This window comes from Mastigoproctus giganteus, chromosome 7 (assembly GCF_048544385.1).
Source record: "Mastigoproctus giganteus isolate SK-2022 chromosome 7, ASM4854438v1, whole genome shotgun sequence".
In the NCBI taxonomy this organism is placed as follows: domain Eukaryota; kingdom Metazoa; phylum Arthropoda; class Arachnida; order Uropygi; family Thelyphonidae; genus Mastigoproctus; species Mastigoproctus giganteus.
In genome coordinates this window covers 26,578,122-26,598,277 of record NC_143581.1, presented here as the reverse complement: position 1 = coordinate 26,598,277, position 20,156 = coordinate 26,578,122, and the positions used below count along the sequence as shown (strand labels likewise).

Genomic DNA, 20,156 nt, shown 5'->3' with positions numbered 1-20,156 from the left:
CTCCTTAGGTATGAGTACTAAGCTAGCTAATCAAATATATTTGTCTGAACCGATATTCCAGTTTAAACGAGATGAAATTCATGGAAATTTCAAATAAAAGTTGTATGTATTATTATTAAATTAGTGTTATCTTCGTGCAGCTTCCAACCCGGAAGCTGCACACAACGTAATTGGTAGGACCGTAAGATGTGGGAATGTACCCGGTGGATCCAGGTACCCCCTCCACCCTCCGAGTTACCATGTCCACAACAACCTTCAGTCACGTTCCGGGGGTATCCACATCTCATAAGGTCGGCCGTGACCGCTCGATTTCTTCCTCCCTGTCCTCCGAGGAAGAGCAGTGCGACCAAACCCTGCTCATTAAAGCCCTAACCACACTCTTCCTATGACCTCAGGTCTGGGCAGAACCAAAATGAGTATAAGTAAAGTGTAAAGTGTAAAGTGTGTTTGGGGTCAAACGGCACCAGGGGTTTCCCCCATCTCCGCGTAGTTTACATTGTCGTGTGATACAGTACGCTGTAAAGGCCAGAGATTTAAAAGTGTATGGATATTGTACATGATTAGTGTTGTGTACCGTTGTTCTTCTGGCCATTTAGCCGCCAGGCCTCAGCTGAGGCCAGACGTTGCCCACACTTCGCCCCGTGGAGGCAGACCAGGTACACCGATATTTTAAATAAGTACTCTGGCAGGTCCTGCCACCTAGTTTCCTGAGATTTCAGTGGCTAGGACCTAAAAAAAAAAAAATAATAATAATAATAATAAATAAATAAATAAATAAATAAAATAAAAATTAAAAATAAAAATAACTAAGTAAAAAAAAAAAAAAAAATTTTGAGAGGTTATCGCGTGGTAGTTGTGCTAGAATTGTGAGGCCGAAAATTGTGGGCGAATCTAATTTGGCTGTAATTAAGTTTGGATGTGTGGGGCATTCGCTTGCGTGCAGGTAGAGTGGGAGGGAGACTGAAGGCTGGGGGGGGCGACAGACAGAAGAATGGAGTCGATAGAGAAGGTGACTCCAAGATTTGGTGGGGCATGCCCATGCCCCACCAGAAGGGAAAGTGTGGGTGGCAAGGAGGGAAGGTGAGGTGTAAGGTGTAAGGTGTATTTAGTGTCAGACGGCACCAGGGGTTTCCCCCATCTCCGCGTAGTTTTCATTGTGGGTGTACCAGTTCACTGGAAATGCCAGAGATTTAAAAGTGTATGGATATTGTATATGTGTAGTGCCGTGTACCGTTGTTCATCTGGTCGTTTAGCCGCTGGACCCCTGCTGAGGCCCAACGTTGCCCCACCTTTGCCCCGTGGAGGCAGACCAGGAACCCAGTAGACTTAAGTTACTCTGGCAGGTCCTGCCACCTAATTTCCTGAGATTTCAGTGGCTAGGACCTAAAAAAAAAAAAAAATAAAAAAAAAATAAATAAATAAATAAATAAATAAATAAAATAAAATAAAATAATAAAAAAAAAAATAAAATAAAAAAAAATAAAAAAAAATAAATAAATAAATAAAATAAAATAAAAATAAAAAATAAAATAAATAAAGAAATAAAATAATAATAAAAGGATAAATAAATAAAATGATAAGAAAAAAAAAAAATGTATTTATATTGCATGCATATATGCATGTATACAAGCCCATATATGCACACACAACGTGCATACATGTGCCAACGTTAATCGTGGGGTTGACGTCACTTGAGTTGGGTGCATATATGTGTACATACAAGTACATATATGCACACATGCACATATGTACACACAACGTGCATACACATACCAACGTCAATCGTGGGGTTGACGTCGCTTGAGTTGGGCCAGAACGTGGGTGAAGATATTTTGGATGTATTTAAATTTAGGTGCGTGGGACTTCGCTAGCGTGAAGATAGAGAGGGGGGGAAGGCTGAAGACTGGGGGGAGAAAGACAGAAATATGGAGCCAATAGGGAAGACAGCCCCAAGTTTAGTGTGGCATGCCCATGCCCCACCAGAGTGGAAATGAGGGGGGGGCGACGAGAGAATCGTCTCCCCAGGGGAGTAGGGTTTAAAGGTGAAGGGGGCTAGGGTGCCCTCTTCAGGCTGCCGTGAGGCTTTGGGAGCTAAGCTGCAGTTTGTTGTTTGTTGTCTCTATTCTTGTCCACTTGATTCAGATTGGGACACTCATGAGGCAATCCCTGTCCCCCTTTTTTTTTTTTTTTTTTTTTCTCCTCCGTTGATTCTCTTTTCTTCTTCTTTTTTTCCTTCTTTTCTTTATTCCTTTCTTTTCCATTCATTTTCTTTTCTTCCACAGTTTTCTTTTCCAGGAATTGTCTCTGGCAAGGAGGGAAGGAGACAGAGGGACCATCACCTCCCCCCCCCGGCCAGGGAAAGGGAAGAAAAGTGGACCAGGCAAGGGCGCCAGGTCAGATCGCCAATAAGGCTAGTGTGCAGAGATCGCCAATAAGGCTAGTGTGCAGAGAGGCTCTGCAGTTTCTTCAGTCGGTGGAATGTCATTTTTGGGACATTGTCCCATCCGAGGTTTACAAAGTCCAGTTTATTTTGTAGCCATTCATTGGTTAAGATCCCATCCGAGGTTATTTAGTCCAGTCAGCTTGGATGTGCATTTGCGATTTCATTTTGTTCCTTCTGTTATGAAGTCGGATCCCTGCGGGTTTGATTTGTTCTGGTGGTCCTTAGTGGTGTCGAATTGTTTTTCAGATTATGGGCAGCTTTGATGGGTACTGCATTCTCTTCATTGCAGTGGTTGCGGCTGGGGGAAGGTCCGTCTTCTGCTGAAGAGGCCCTGAGCGAATTTTGTTAGCGCTTTGTAGCTGTCTTCTTCTTCTAGGATGAGGTGTTCCTGGTTTTGCAGTGTGAATCGAATTTCAGTGATGAGCCGGCAGCGTAGATCTTGATACAGGTGACAGTGATACATGAGGTGTTCCCATGTTTCTGTTTGGCCACAGTGGCAAAGAGGAGTGTCACTGAGTCGGAAGCCTGACAACTTGTGTCTGAATGCACCGTGTCCGGTGAGTAGGTATGTGACCAGGAGTCCTGGAGACAGCCAGTGGGGATATTTTGGATATACCGTCTGAATTGTCGGCACGAATTTCCGGGTGATTTCACCTTTGATTGAATTTTCCCAGCGGGTTTGCCAGGTCTGTTGGAGATGCAGTGTGAGTCGCTTCTTTTCCATTTTAGGGTCATTGGCTAAGTCAATCGTGTAGTTCAGGCAGGTGGATGTTTTTCCTTTGCTGAGGTGGTGTAGGATTCCGCGACGAACGATCTCCAGGTCCAGGGGGAGGGCACCCATAAGGACCTGCAGCGCGTGAGTACTCACCGTCCTGCAGGCTCTGGAGATCGTTAGCAGGGTATATCTTTGTATCGTCTCGAGTTTTCTCCTGTTGACCGCGGTGGTCGCTTTGTGGTACCAGACTCCGGCGGCATATGAAATGGCTGGCAGGAATACTGTCGTATAGAAGAGGGCGAGGGTCCTTTTCCTCAAGCCCCAGTCCTTACGGGTGACTCTTGCAAAGAGTGCAGAATAGTTTCTGATTTTATTCCTGATGTATGTCAGATGTGGTGTGAAGGATAGATTCCTATCGAGCACGACTCCCAAATGTTTTAATTCCGTTGCGAGTTTGACAGTTTTCCCCTGGACTTTGATTTGGGGAGGCCTCCTAATATCTAGGTTCCCCCTGAGTAGGACTGAACATGTCTTGGTTGGAGAAATTGTGAGTTTGTTGTTGTCAGCCCAGTCTTGCAGGATAGTGACTGCTCTATTTGCGGAGTTCTCTAATTGTGCTCTGGAGTCCTCAGCAAGCATCAGAATAAGATCGTCTGCATAGGCCTGGGATGTGACGTTTCCAAGGTTGAGATTTAGGAAGCCGTCTAGGACGACATTCCAAAGAAGAGGGCCCAGAACGGAACCCTGTGGGCATCCTCTGTGTATCAACCGTGATACGGAGCAATACGGAGTAGTGACTGTGACTGATCTGTCTGAGAGGTATGTACTGATGCATTTGTATAGATTTGCTGGCAGGTTAGCCTCCCGGAGCCTGCCGAGGACACTTGGCCACTAGAGAGTGTCAAACGCCCCAGCAAAATCTATTGCGATGACGAGGAAGTACTTTCGGTTGGTTGTGGTTGCGGCGTTAACAATATTTTCCAATGCATCTACGGTGGAGTGTTCTTTTCTGAACCCGAACTGATTTTGGGATTGAAGGCCTGCGTTTGAGTAGTGAGTTTCTATCCGATTTCGTAGAAGGTGTTCCATCAGTTTGCTCAGTACAGACAGTAAGGCTATGGGTCTGTAGGACCCTGGGAGATCCTGCTGCTTTGTTGGATTTTTGAGGATGAGCCGAAGCGTTGCCGTTTTCCAGGTGTGTGGGAAATAGCCTTCTTTTAGGCACTGGTTAAATAAATTTAGTATTTTTTCTGGGATAGTCTCAACTGCATTTTTTACGATTTCTGGCTCTAATAAGTCTGCACCTGGTGATTTCCTGTTTCTTAGTTTGGCGGCTGCAATGTCCAGTTCGATCCTAGTAAAGGGCTCCTCCTCTTCGATTGTTGTGTAGGTACTATTTCTTAGGCAGAGCGATGTTTGTTCTGGGGTGGTTGGATCCAGGTGTTTCTGGAACATGGCATCTAGGATATTATTGATGGATTCCTGCCACGTTTTGGTGTACTCCCCTTGTGGCTTCTTGGTTGCGGGGATGACTTCGCCTCTGGGGAGTTTATTTGTGGTCATACTGGGCCCGACACATCTCCTTCCTAAACACTTGTTTTTAATTGTCGGCCCACCCTGTAAACTGAAACATCCAAAAATGGCAGAGCGCCTCCCTCCCCCCGCTCGAACACGGAGGAAAACTTTATAAAGGGGAGCCACTATTAAGCCAATTGAAAACCTCTGGCCCACGTCCCCTACGTAGTATAGCGAACGTATTGTCCACATACCTCTTCCACGCCCGTAGGGGTAATGGACCAGAGGAACTCAACATCCTATCCTCAAATTTTTTCATTGATAAATTGGCAATGACTGCGCTAATAGGTGAACCCATAGCCACACCCCGGATCTGCTGATACATCACACCTGCAAATACCATAGTGTTGCCGGACCAACACAAGCTAACACCTTCACATACCGGTATGTCCTGTAAAATTCTCCTCAAATTCGTCCTATCTCTCAAAGTATTATCGCCCTGCAAGGCCGTTCTTACACAGTTCAAAGCATAATCCACGACACCACATCGAATGATATCAAAATTTATTCTTCTTCAATGTCCTGATTCTGGGCAAACCGTATAAATTCCTGACTATTCCTCACTGTCCAGCCAGTCCGTGCCAAAACTGGAGAAACCAAACCCGCCAAGAATCTGGAAAGGGCGTGCGTCAGGCTGCCCACAATCGATACGATCGGCCCCATTTTGGTTCTGCCCAGACTGGAGGTCATAAGAAGAGTGTGGTTAGAGCTTTAATGAGCAGGGCTTGGTCGCACTGCTCTGCCTCGGAGGATAGGGAGGAAGAAATCAAGCAGGTCACGGCCGACATGAGATGTGGATACCCCCGGAACGTGATTGAAGGTTGTTGTGGACAAGGTATTCGGAGGGAGGAGGGGATACCTGGCTCCACCGCGTACATTCCCTACTATCCGTGCGTGTCGCAGCCAATAACCCGCATCTTAGGGTCGTACCAATTACGTTGTGTGCAGCTTCCGGGTCGTAAGCTTCGCACGGTGATGGCTGCGGTTAAAGACCCTGTTGTGGGAGTTGACAACAGTCGGGTTGTCTACAAAATTCAGTGTCCCGATTATGAGGGATGGTACGTAGGTGAGACTAAGCGCAGATTACGCGATAGACTGGGGGAGCATAGTAGGGCGCTTAGGTTGGCTAATGTCTCGGGGTCGGCCGTTATGGAAAATCCCTGGGAAACCGGGCATGGTATAACAGCCGAAGGAGCTGTAATTAAAGATAAGGTAGAGGGTTTCTGGAACCGGAAGTGGCTGGAGAGCCTAAGTATTTGTTCCTTAGGTGATCATAGCTTGAAGGATAAGGGTTGTAGGATTAATGTAATGTGTGAGACCGTTATCCTGGATAGGGGTGAACGTTTTAAGGTCGTACAGCCCCGTGCCACTTCCGGTGCTGATATGCGGGAAACGGAGTATGCGCAGGTACCATACTGCATCCTGGGTCTGCTGGGAATTCTTAGTGCTTTATAATGAATTGTCGAAGCAGCACTACTTATGTTGAGGAAGGCAGCAGATGCTGCCGAAAGCTTCAGTCTTTATAGAATTACGATTCAACGATTGTAATCTGTACTTTAGAGTCAATTTTACTTATTTATTTGATTTTATTTCACTTATGTTTATAAAGTTACAATTGGTCAGAGTTGGTGGCATCAATTATGGATAGATTTCCTGACCACGGAGTCCTTTTTAGTGAATGAATTCCCTCTCTTTCCAACGAGTGGCTGCGTAGGGTTTGTTAGCCTTTCTCTGAATTTTCTGCAAAGATCCCTAAAATTATTCTAAAAAATGTCATGAAATTTTGAAAAATTTCAACGCTGCTGATTTATTGCAGATTTATAGCAATTTCTGTTGGGAGAAACTAGAGGCTATGAAATCGTATTGGGATCTCAAATTTTCACCAGGGACCATTGCAGTGTTGATCCGGCTTTATTTCTGGAATAATGTTTTACATCTTAAACTAATAAAGATTTTTGAACGGTTGGGAAGAGCAATTCTGATTCAATATCTTATCGATTCGAAATCGATCCTAAAACCATCTGACGGGTTAAGAATGCATTTTCTGGAAACGTATAAAATTTCATGAAAAGTTAATCATTGAAAACTGAGCTGTTTCAAGTGGATGGACGGACAGACTGATGAACATAATAAAAACAATATGCGTTTATGCATATGCGAACGTGCCTAAAAATTCCTATTATTATTTAACATTTTATGATTAAACAAACACTTTGGTCTAACAGATGGGTATGATCATTTTTCAATGAATAAAATAAAAATAAAAATCCAGTGTATTCTTCTGTAGAAATTTTATTATAACACAGGTATATAATAAACACAACTTGATGAAAATATAAAATGATAATTAATTGTATATTCAGAATAAGTTCGAAATAAAAATTGTTCAGTACGGGATTTCTCCAGTTTTCGCAGGCGGTCTAAAGTTCTTTGGGCGAATCTTCATCTCGGTAAAGGAAAGGGAATAATTGTATCCCTTGAAAGTTTTCCAGTTGACTCCGTTGGCATAGGAGCTATGGTTTCCTCTCAGATAAAGCCCGTTAAGATTGGCCCCATGACACTGCGAGTACCACCATGCCCCATTGTGGGCAAGAGAACAACTTTTTTCATACGTGTCATTATCTCGGTCTTTGGTGGAAAATTTGTGTTCATTCGCTGAGATGAATGAGTCACCTAAAAATACATCAAACATTTACCACCTGATAATTAAGACTACATCTTTATGGCAAATATCAGAACAGAATTGATACAGAGGAAATTTAAAACGCTATTAATGATAGCGTTTTAAATGTTTATTGAAATGTTAATCATCAATTTTCACTTAATACTTGCTAAATGAAAATCTAGCAAATCTCATTACCTCTTTTGAATCCTCTCACCTATTTGCAACAAAAATATGCGTCCTCAAATCTTATGTGAGGAGAGCCTTCCACAAGATCAGACTCATCAGCAACTCCCACATCAGAGTCATCGCAAAACTTAACAGCTATTTATTAAGAATCACGGAGAAAGTTATAACTAGTACAATTGCAGATACCAACAACCCTAATAAGGAATCCAGGATTCCTTCAAGCAAGATAAGCATACTATACTTCCCAGGAATCAGCACAGTCATTGTAAAAACAGCTAGAACCAATAATATCTGAACTGTCCGCTCAGTATCTACATCTATAAAACAGCATCTGACAAAAATGGAATCTTCCATATAACCAAAGGATCTTATATACTTTTTATAGTGTTCATTCAACTCTACCTATATTGGTGAATCCATGAGAAGATTACATAAGAAAATTGAAGAACACAAAAGGACACAAATGTATGGTAGAATCAAGACATCCGAAACAGCAGCTCACTTTCGCCCTTTTAGAAGCATGTGGAAGTACCAAAATCCGTAAATTCTTCCCACAGGCAAATCATACTAGAGAACCTTCAAAGAAGCCTTCTTTATCCAGTGTTTTCCAGCGTCGGCTGTTTAACAAGGACCCCAGTTTCAACTTGTCTTACTACGTGACCGGTTGAAACTCAATTGAGTCTCAATTGAGATTCAATTGAGCCTCGAGACGTCGCCAAAGTATTTAGTATAAATTGATGTTGTTCACTTCAATAAACATTTAAGTGTTTTTTGATTTCCTGTAAATCATAATTAAAAATAATCTTACTTAATCTTCAACAAAAATTACTACAAACATCTTTATAATGTTATTAGCTACTATTTCTTCCATAATTATGTTAACTCAACAAACGAAAATTTCTCTTGATATGCAAATTAGATACTAAATGACTTTCATACCAGCGTTTCCGGTGTAGTCTCTAACGTGTAGTTTGTAGGAATTTTCTTCACTTTCGATCCAGAAGTGATCATAAACAGCAAGTTTTGAATCGTTTTCAAAGTCTTTTAGTTCGAATCTGATAGTGGTTTCTCTCTGATTGGAAATAGCGTTTATTACGTCATTACCTTAAAAAAAATTGTAAATTAGGCATCTAAACTTAAAAAGATAAAAATTCTTTTAGTATATATGAATTACCAGCTAGTGTTCAATTTTTAAATAGAAAATAAATAAATAAGGCATTGAGACTAATATTACAAAATCACGTATGTGCTTCCCTCTAGTGGCATCTATGGAAGTCTACGAAAAAAAAAAGGGATCTGTTACTGCATTAACTAATAAACATAAAGAATAAAATAAAGTGAAATATTAACAGATAAAATGGATAATTTTTTTCCAAAAAATATAGCAAAAACTTTTAAAAATTTACAGCATAGATAAAGTTCATTGTACTACAGTTCTTTAATGTTAAAATTATACTGGACATTACAGTTCAGATTTTATGATTTTAAACTTCAATTTTTCTTAATCATCTGCTATTTTTTTTTAATGGAAAAGTTGTTCCCCGTCCTCGGTTTAGTCTAAAAACGCATTGGTGTACTTCTGAAACGAGCGTAAATCGAAAAAAATAATAATAATAAATAAATAAATAAATAATAATAAGAAGAAACGGAGAGAAAACCAACGTAGATCGATTGTATTAAATAAAAAAAAAAAAAAGAAAAATAAGAAGAAGAAAAGAGAAAAAAGAAACGAATGGAACGATTATATGTGATGTTCGCTCTTCGGTATAAGCAAAATTAATTCCAGTGCCCTTGAATTGAAAGAGCCTGCAGATTGCATAAATGGATAACCTTACGAAGATTCATAATATTTTAAACTAGTTCCATTGCCGAACAGTATAAACAAGAACAAAAAAAAAAAAAAAAAAAGAAACGAATTTGTATATATTTTTTCATACTGTTTTTTTCGAGTCTTTTTTCACCAACCTTGCGTAAGGTTGTACTACATTGTACATTGTACTACAGTTCTTTAATGTTAAAATTATACTGGACATTACAGTTCAGATTTTATGATTTTAAACTTCAATTTTACGCAAGGTTGGTGAAAAAAGACTCGAAAAAAACAGTATGGATATACCCAACCGCAGAGGCCTGTTTGGAGAATTATATTTTTTCATACCTAACCAGAAATCACGTTCAAGATCTCCAAAGCCACTTTTGTACTCAGTCCATTCTCGGAAAAAATAATCTTGCGGTCTTCCAAAATCGCCTCTCCTCTGAATGACCTGAATAAAATAAAAATTCCTTTAGCGATCCACAAAATACTTAGAAAAGTAAAGTAAAAATTTAACATCGACACAGAAAACATTTAACGTTTTAACACATAAACATTTATTATTCGCTAGGTAATGCGATTTAAGTTAGATCCCGATAATCCGAATCTCGTTAAACCGAATTTATCCTTATAAAAAATGAACTTATGTCTTTTTCAAAATTTTAAAATTGCTATTGTTGTTTTTGGACCTTTCAGAATTATGAAAAGTAGGAGGAGGATTTTCTTCTGTTGTTTCTGTGGTCTGCAAGATTTCAACTGTCTAATGAATGCAACAGTCTTAGTTGCATTCACTAAAGAACGAACTGCACCTTTACAATAAGTTGGCATGATATTGCACAACTTTTAAACAAATGAATTCGCTAAATTAAGAGCTTCTCTGGCAGATGTCACTGTTTAGCACTAATTTTAAAATAGTTTCGTTTAATATCAGAACTTATAACGTTAAAAATGCTGTTGAAATACATACCGTCCATCCTCCACCTTTAGTAGTCATATCACAGTAGACATCCACACTGTCTTTTACCGCGCGGCTTCTGGGCCATATCTTGTAGATCCCATTACTATTGTGTCCTTGTTCAAGTACCTCAGCACAGTCCACAGGTCTAGGGCGACACTGTCCGCATTCCACTGGCCAAAGAAAATAGAAATTTACTCAAATAAGAGAAAAAAACTATAGTTATGAAATTTTTCTATTGATTATACCATGTTCATAATAGAAAAGAGATTTTGAATATTTCTTATACCTTTATTAAGAACATCATTCATTGCAAGAAAAGCATCAGTAATCTTCAGTCTGGGGTTACTAATGTCGCATTTGGTGTCAACTGTAGCGTAGGATTCACTTGCCACGAGTAGAACTGATACCAGAGTAAGGATCCAATATAATTCCATCTGTAAAACAGGTTCGTTAGAAAGCAAGACATCCCTACAAAGATTATTGGAGCATAAATGCAGTTTATTTAATAGATAGATGCCTCCGTTGGCAGCGCAGTGGATAATCTCACTGAGAAGAGGAACACTATCCACCTCGCAACTCCTGAGGGCCACAGTAACATAAAAAGGAAATATTAAATGATATAATATTCGTACTACTTACGTTCTTTTAAAATATGAAAGATCTTGAAAGGATTTCTGATTTCTTGTGCTGATGCAGTCGTGTGCATGCTTTTATGCTTCTGTTTTTGACAGTGACAAGCTGCAGTTCAAAATTTAACAGGAAGTCATTTCTTAAAGCAAAGCTATGGAGGAGTTAAGTTACAGATGAAAATGTCTCATTTTTTTAGCAATTAAAAGAATTAATTTCTTCTTCTTCTGCTTCTTAACTCTCAGATCACATTTCTTGGAAAGTCGGAAGTATTGCGTGATTTATCCATTTAGAAGAGCAATATGAAAGTTCTTCAAACAAATTTTTAATTTTAATTATATATATACAGAGTGTTTCTAAATTATATGAGTATTTCAGGCCCGTTAGAAAATAGTTCATGATTTTTTATTTAAAAAAAGAGCAAAATGCAATTTTTATGCGCCAATCGAGAAAAGTTTTTCTGCGCATCAGCAACATTGCCAGTTCATTCCTCCAATAATAATTGGAGGAATAGAAATAATAATCGTCGGATTTCTATTAGTCCGATTTTAATAAAATTCGGTACAGATCAACATTTTTTTAAAAGGCTCAAATAAAAAATTTCGTGAAAATTCGTCCACTGGAGATGAGTTGTTACATGCGGACGGACGAACGAACTTGGTGAAGACAATAGGCGTATTAACATATATGCTAAAGCGTATAAAAATGGCTATGGAATTTTCGACAATTAAAAAATAATCTTTTTTTTTAATTTAAAAAAATCTGTTCATGATTTTTACAGCATTGCTTATGCAGCTATATTTTTAAACTAGCCTTGGCACTATCATCAAGTCCAAGTGCTTCACCCTTAGACTTGGAGTATGATGTTAAAAATAATTCTGTGGGTGCGTAATACAAGTCACTTAATAAAAGTGATTTCCCTTTTAATAATATTAGAATGTTTTCGTTCGTTTGTTTTCTTATTCGAACTGAAATTTGAAGAAATTCAAGTCCTTCGTGAAGAATCGCTTTGTATGATTTCTGCCTGGATCAAATTTACTTCCTAAACCAACTTTGACCGAAACACTAACCAATACAGTGTCCAAATCGCCTTGTAGCATACAAGTGTTTGGAGAACGATAAAAGCTGACAGGTCCTACGTTTAATGAGGTCAAGGATGCGTTTACAGAAATCCTGCTGAAAAGATCAAATTCTTTCTACAAAAACATGAACAGACAGACTACTTACTGGAATAAATGTATTAATCCTTTTGGACACCAATTTTAGACCTGTAAGCATATATGCATAATGCACCTATTGTCTTCACGTCCATCTGTCCGTACGTTCGTTCGCATGTAATAACTTGATTCCCAGTAGACAGATTTTCATGAAATTTTATATTCTGCTGTATTAGAAAGATTCGTCGAACATTCCCACATTTAATCAAATTAAGACCGAAGAAAATCTAGTAATTATTATTTGTTTATTTTCTTACATATCACATAGGATAATGATGTTGTCGTAGGGGTTTTTAGGAGAATAAGCGACTAAGGCTGTTCCATGTATACTGTCTGTAAAATGCGTGTGTTCTGAGGCCGATTTTCTGTTTTCTGGAAAAAACCCCGCGTTTCCGGGAGAAAAAACCATGCTACCTCGTCTGAGACCGAATAACTCAGCCACATTGAGTAAAAGGCCATGTTAAATACGATCAAATTGCCTTCTGTGCATCGTTTCCTTTAAGTCAAGTGGTCAAGCGCCAGGATACAGAAGTTAGGTCCTTCAGGCTGTTAGAGACATCCTTTCAGGTATGACAAGCTGGGCTTGCTACCTGGGGGATCTAAAACGCTGATGGAACCGATATTCAGGTTCTATAGGTCCTAATATCTTTCGTGTTTGGGGTGTTCATAGATTAAAAAATACACGCGTTTCGATGACTGTGGTTCAAACTCAAATTACTACTATATATGGTGATGTTCTTGTTTTCTCTCTATCTTTTGAACCTATTACCTTTGTGCTTCTCCCGAAATTTAAACAAAACAAAAGCCTTTTTCTTTTTTTTTTTTAATCATGATTTTGATTTATGATCAACCAACAAGATAGCTGTTCAGTACCATACAATACAGATTTCATTTCTAAAATGACATAATACAACTACACTGGGTGATCACTGAATTATGACCAGCCCTATGAAAATTGACTGCGACCCGTTGAACACGTGAGGTACGAGAGTGCGGAGTTAGTCGACCTACGTAATAGATAAGGTGTCAGTGGTTCAGTAGGTAGTAAAATTCCGAGCATGATGGGTAAAAGGAAGGATTCATCGGACTTTGATAAAGGACAGATTGTGGGAGCTCGACGAGCTGGTACCTCGATTTCCCAAATGGCTGAACTGGTGGGGTGTTAGAGAGCCTCCGTAGTTAAAGTGTGTCAGGACTATCGTCAAAATGGTCAAACAACGACCCGACGGCAAAATTGCAAAGGTCAGCGAAAGGTTGATGTTAGAGATGAGTGCCTGATCCGACGACTCGTACAGGCGAACAGGCATAGCACTGTTGAAGAGTTGAGTACCCAATACAACATGGGCCAACCCGGAACAATATCTGGCATGACCATGCGTCGCAAACTCGCACGTATGGGCTATACCAGCAGCCGACCCCACCGACATCTTCTCCTAACCAAGGTTCATCGTCGTAAAAGGCTTACCTGGTGCAAAGAGCATGCAAGTTGGACGTTAGAAGACTGGAAGAAGGTGTGCTGGTCGGATGAGTTATGTTATTTACTCCACATCGTGGATGGTCGCGTACGGATTTGGCGTCAACAACATGAGGCTCTTCATCCACCATGCATGGTATCAAAAGTGCAGGTTGTATGGTGTGGGGCATGTTTCACTGGCAGGAACTTGGACCCCTGGTGCATGTGGAACAATGTATCAGTGGTCTCCGCTATCGGCAACTGTTTGCCGACTGTGTACACCCCGCTATGTTACACCTTTTCCCGAATCGGGCACTTGTTGTGCAGGAATGGTTTGAAGAACACAGTTCTGACTTCCGGCATATCGATTGGCCTCCGAACACTGTGGAAAGGCATATCAGGCGTCTGAATACACCAATCACCTCCATACCTGCATAGTCGCATTACACACAGCTTTGTTGGCCATACCTCCCGAACGCTTCCGACATCTCGTTGAATCAATGCCACGTCGAATAGCTGCTGTACTGAGGACAAAAGGAGGACCTACGAAGTATTAGGTAGGTGGTCATAATTCAGTGATCACTCAGTGTATGCAATCCAATAGGAATATTGACATCCCTATCGACTAATAGTAAGGCCGCGACCTAACTTCTTGCGTACTCATTCTAACCTCCACCGTTTTCCATCTATTGGTTCGCATGAGGCGGGACAGTATGCGTTCACCACGACCATCGATGAGGAGTGTTCGTCCACTGTTGGCCCGTCAACTGCTACTGCTCTGTGCACTGTCCTTCCACTCTTGGAACACATCTACAGCATTCTGTGAACAACCCATAAGGTTCAAAGTTTCCGATGTACTGTAGCCCTTCAACGTACCCTACTATCATCCCTTTTCGAAGTCCGTCAGATCAAGTTCCTTGCCCATGTCGATCAAGTGCTTCGTATGGACCGCATGCCACATACTTGCATTGGCAATGTGTTCTGTCTTATATACAGTGGCACTTAACCTTTAGTTCAACTCTGATAGGGTACACGCTGATGAATACAGAACTCTGTAAAATGGACAGAGATAAGTAAAGTGTAATATTTTAGGTGAAAACATTTATGGTGGCACTAGAGTAAAACCGTTTAAATTTTTGAAGGGTTTGATCGCAAAGTCTGCATTTTATTCTTGCATAATATCCTACTTTTATTCTTGCATAATACCCACTGCTTCTCTGCCGAATCAACGTTAGTTACTGAGTTGGCGTCATTTAGGAAGTGACGTCATATGAACCTACTCTACTGAATACGTACTTTACCGAATTAACGTTAGTGACTGAGTTAGCATCGTTAGCGCCATTAATTTGTTTTTTATCATAAAATGAAATAATTAATTATTTCTTGCTCACGCCAATCAATAATTGAAAACAGATCCATTTATGAATCACACATTTTATTAACACGATAATACAACAAAAAATCCACAATCACATTCTCGAATTTGGACAGATTGGGAAGAAAAAAAACATTTACATTTCTGTGTAAAACAATAAATAATACATTCACTGAACCAAAATATTAGAAACCTTTTTCAATTGTCATCAACAGATAATTTCAGTTTGGTTGTTTGTTTTTGTTTTTCAAATAAATACTGCGCGATTTCTGGGGCAGATAGTCAGTACTCCAAGAAGGAGATCCCAGGAATTTAAAGCGAATTGTTCCATAGTTCAATGCGAAGATTGGACTATGGAACAGTGGAAAAAGATCATATCGTCTCACTTTTTTATCATTGATCATCAATGATGAAATGTTACCACCTGTAGATACCACTCTACAGGTGATATCATTGATGTTTGTACAGACTGGGTCCACACATTAGAAAGTTGAGTTACCTCTAGTGATATCCTTCTGTCTATCGGACCAACTTTATTCTGAAATGCTTCATTTTTATCCCGATCGACGTGTAAGGCTGTAATTCTTGAAAAAGGTGACCCTACTAAAAAAAAAAGAATAAAGATTTCTAATTTTTTGACCAGTGAGCATAGTTGGCTGTATGTTCAAAATTAGAAATTGTTCATTTCGGAATTTCTGTTGTTTGAGTCTGTCTGTTATTATCTTCTGATTTAGGTAGTCTAAAGTTCTTTGGGCGGATCTTCATCTCAGTAGAGGCAAGAGAATAATGATATCCCTTAAACGTTCTCCAGTTGACTCCGTTGGCATAAGTGGTGTGATTGCCCCTTAGATAGAGTCCATTAAAATTGGATGAATGGCAATTGGAGTACCACCAAGCCCCACCGAACTCCACCGCACAATTTTTATCATATACGTCATTATCTCGCTCTTTTGTGGAGAATTTTTGTCCATTTAATGCGCCGAATGAATCACCTAGGAATATATCAACTGAGAATTACTATTTTATCAAGACATTCTCCTTAAACTATGCCTTTATATCAAATGCACTCCGTGACATTGAAATTGCAACACCTTGAAGGAATAGAAATACAGAAAATATGTCTGTAAATTGCGTGTGTTCTGTGGTAGATTTTCTTGACGAAAAACCCAAGTTTCCAGGAGAAAAAGCTATATACCCTCGCCTAAGACTGAAAAAGTCTTAGGCGAGGTCTTAAGTCTTAATCTTCCACCCGGTGTGAGGATTATTCACATTGGATGGTGATTTGTATGCACTTCCCATCTTGGGTGCTGCAATTTCAATGCTACAGAGTGTATCCAAAAATTGATATGAGGGATAATCTTATTAAACAAGGATTAATTTTAATTTAAAGTCTTCTAAAAACGTATTTTATTTGATTATGCTAATGGAAGTTCTATAATTAACTGGTTTTGTTTGGATGAAATTTTATACCTCAGAAGTTTTGTTTTCAAAACTAATATAAACAGATATCAAATAACTTCCATACCAGCGTTTCCACTGTAGTCTCGAACATGTAATTTGTATAAGTTTTCTTCATTTTCGATCCAGAATTCATCATAAACAGCAAACTTTGACTCTTTTTCAAAATCTTTCATTTCGAATCTGATAGAGTTTTCCCTCTGATTTGAAATTGCGTTTATTTTATCATTACCTTCAAAAAAAGAAACATCTTAAATTGGTAACTGAGCATAAAACATTGAAAAAACAGAAAAAAAAAAAGAATTATGGCAATTGGGAATTTTAAATTCATTTCAGCAGCAAGAAATCCTAATCGATCCAATATAAGCATTTGTTATAAACATTAGGAACGAAAAATTTTTTACAATTTTAAAAATGGTTTTAATTATTTAAAATCCGCTGTTTGTATTTCTTTCAAATTGCAATAATATTCCAATTTGCCTACATCATGAGATTGCCTGTCGAATTTATAATTTAAAAATTATTAATTATTTTATTGATAATAGAAAATTCCTATTATTATTAAATCTTTAATTGTATCGATAATTTAAATGAATCTATTTGTGGTTTGCCGTTTATTTTTTAACAGAAGTCTTCCTTATTTTAAATCATAAATTACTGAATTATTTATTTAAATTATTTAAATAAATCATAATTTATTGAATATGATTTATTTAAATCATAAATAAAATTCCCATTATTAATTCTTTTATTAAATTCATAATTTAAATTAATCTATTTGTGCTTTACCATTTCTTATTTTTTTTAACAGAACGCTTCATTATTAAATAACGATAAAATGTTTATTTAATATATAAATTTATGTTTAAATTATTATACATTTAAATTACTTCAGCAGTGTTCAATGTGTTTCTCTATAAATTTCAAAATTCAACTGAAACACATATGTGCTTCCCTCTAGTGGTAAACTTTATAAATATTTAGTGGAAAAGATATTTTCTGTTGTCTAGTTGGGTTTTTACTTATGAATTAAATGAACAAATATTCCTATCGATCGAACTAAAATTTGTAGGATATACCACCCCAAAAACAGCCTTCTAAAACAAGCATAACTTGCGCCTGATCTAGCATAAATGATTCATTTTGAATATTTGAAAGTTACGGGCAAATTAGGCTTAATATTAAATGAGCTCATGAAGAAATCGTTTTCTAGCGTGTCTGTTTGTCTCACTGGAACTATATATAATTTACAAACATAGATGCACTATAGACTGAAGGGTAACTTGACAAAATATCTGATAAGAATGGTTTTAAAGGACATTATTAGTAAGAAATAAATAGTTTGTACCTAACCAGAAGTCACGTTCAAGATCTCCAAAGCCACTCCTGTATTCAGACCAGTCTCGGTAAAAATAATCTTGGGGTCTTCCAAAATCGCCTCTCCTTTGAATGACCTGAACAAAATAAAACTTCCTTTATCAATACATTAAGAGTATTTTGTAGCAAATGTAAAAGTAAAGGCGTAAAATCTGGAAAAGGCGTAAAAGAAAGGCTGCTAAAATACAAACCGTCCATCCTCCACCATTGGTGGTCATATCACAATAGACATCGAAGCTGTCTCTCACAGCGCGGCTTCTGGGCCATATCTTGTAAATCCCGCTGCTGTTATGTCCTTCTTCCAGAACTTCAGCACAGTCTACAGGTCTAGAACGGCACTGTCTACTCTCCACTGTTCAAAGAAAACAGATAGTCAACACACAAAATAATAAAATGAAGAGTAAACTACCAAACCTCCAAGTTCTTCAAGTAAAATAAATCGTACGTTTTACAGTCTGCATTAATTTCTTATGTTGTCATATTTAAATGATTATTTCATAAAACTAGAAAGTTTAAAATTAAAACAATTCCTTCCTATACCTTTATCCAAAATGTCATTCATTGCAAGGAAAGCTTCATTTATCTTTTCTCTGGATCTACTGATGTCGCATGTGATGCTGCTATCAGTAGCACAGGATTCACTTGCCACAAGTAAAATCGACATTAATGAAAGGGTCCGATATAACTCCATCTGTAAAATAAATTAATTAAAATTTTAAATAACAGTTGTACGTATTAGATTACAACAAATATATAGATATACTAATCGCAGTATCTGCAAATTCTAAAATAACTTAACTGATTAAAAGACATACAGGTTCCTACTTTAATCAACAAATGACAAGGTAGAAAAGGCAGTAAACAAAGAGTCAAACTTTTAGTTTACTCTACCTCTATTTCAGTAATCTCTTCCTTTCTGTTTCTCTCAGCTTCTCAAATAAAATCTCACACAAAATATTACTTAATCAGTTCTAACTCGTAACCAGCTGTATCCTGTTGCCTTTCTCATTTCCCAACAGGGAAATTTTAATTCCTGCAGTTTGTGACGTCAGCCTTCTGAAGGCAGTGTTACCACTCTAGCCTAGACGCTGATTATCTTCGGGCAATCGTAGGGTAAAGGTCGAAAATTTACGGCTCATTTACGAATCTCGTGTCTACCTTGTCTGTTAAAACACCGGTTTCAAAATATGACTTTCACAAACTTCTTTCGCTGTGAATCACAGTCTCAGAGGTAGAGGACAGGGTAATGCCCCTTTAATATGAACTATCCTCACCTTAGGGATCACTCCCGAATATATTAACACACCCTGAGGGAATAATCACTCTTCCAACTTTCAAAATACATTTATTCATCCCTTCTGCTGCTTCTATTGAGCAACCAAAATGTTCTTATACAGTTTCTAGCTAATCGTTTCTACTTTCCAAGTTATCCTTTGGTTGATCAGCCGTTAGCCACTACCATGGAAGAAAAGTATCACTCCTTTTGATAATCGTCCATCGAAGCCAAGGTTACATGTTCAATTAAAAACTGTTTTCCAGTTGATAGATGTAAATTATATCTTTAAAGAATATGTATGGGAAAGAGTGGTGAGATCCATGCAAGCAAATATTCAAAACTTCAGAACTACTTACGTTCTTTATGCTCAGTTCCTTTGGTGATTGAAATGTCCACGAAATCGATATATCCTTAAACAAGGGGAATTAATTAGCTTGAAATAAATGTATATAAGTAAATTTAAAGAAGACTATTTGAAATATAAACTTTAGGTCCTTTTATTATATAATTATTAAAGCTAGCTCCTTTTGGACGTGTTCTATACCTTCTGGTGAACATACAGTGGTGTACGCTTACTTTTATGCTACTCTTAAAAAGATAGCGTCGTGTCAAAGTTCAAATATAGCCGGATGTAGTTTCTTAATTCACTGTAACAGTTCATGTGAAATATATCAAATTAATTTAAGCCTACAGTCGTCACTGGAAAATCCTAACAAAAATGAAAAAAAAGCCATTATCAGTCTAACTGAACTCTTATTGAAGATAAACGTCACTACTGTTATTGGAAGACATTTAATCTCATTTCGCTGATGTATCCTTATCTAATGGAACGGCCAAGCTGGGAATACCCATGGCTGACCCACTACGTACTTTGGAACCTTGACCGCTAATTGCTACACAACCTAAAAAGCTGAAGGTTTGGAATATCCAGTGTATTTTGTTTGGACTTAAAATTATAATAAATTGATTTTCTGTTTATACTCCTGGAATAGAAGAACTGACGCAGTTATGACTTTAA

The 20,156-nt window shown here is 38.2% G+C and overlaps 2 protein-coding genes across 4 annotated transcripts; both read right to left on the bottom strand.

The window, feature by feature from the left end:
- Positions 1-7,045: 7,045 nt before the first annotated feature.
- LOC150082716 (techylectin-5A-like) lies at positions 7,046-14,462 on the bottom strand. Its single transcript, XM_090378249.1, has 6 exons — positions 14,323-14,462; positions 10,642-10,823; positions 10,365-10,525; positions 9,743-9,848; positions 8,524-8,688; positions 7,046-7,406 (listed from the first exon to the last, which is right to left on the bottom strand). Exons 1-6 carry the CDS (start codon positions 14,460-14,462, stop codon positions 7,120-7,122), a joined length of 1,041 nt encoding a protein of 346 aa, XP_090234375.1. The 3' UTR covers positions 7,046-7,119.
- An 803-nt stretch (positions 14,463-15,265) lies between these two features.
- Positions 15,266-19,666, bottom strand: LOC150082715 (techylectin-5A-like). Of its 3 annotated transcripts, none has more exons than XM_090378770.1 (6): positions 19,495-19,666; positions 18,403-18,553; positions 18,054-18,214; positions 17,834-17,939; positions 16,553-16,717; positions 15,266-16,019 (listed from the first exon to the last, which is right to left on the bottom strand). In XM_090378770.1, exons 2-6 carry the CDS (start codon positions 18,551-18,553, stop codon positions 15,709-15,711), a joined length of 894 nt encoding a protein of 297 aa, XP_090234896.1. In that variant the 5' UTR covers positions 19,495-19,666; the 3' UTR covers positions 15,266-15,708. The 3 variants fall into 3 exon arrangements, with proteins under 3 accessions (XP_090234896.1, XP_090234897.1, XP_090234898.1); XM_090378771.1 differs by lacking the exon at positions 19,495-19,666 and adding an exon at positions 18,754-18,850; XM_090378772.1 differs by lacking the exon at positions 19,495-19,666 and adding an exon at positions 18,662-18,708.
- Between the last annotated feature and the right edge of the window lie 490 nt (positions 19,667-20,156).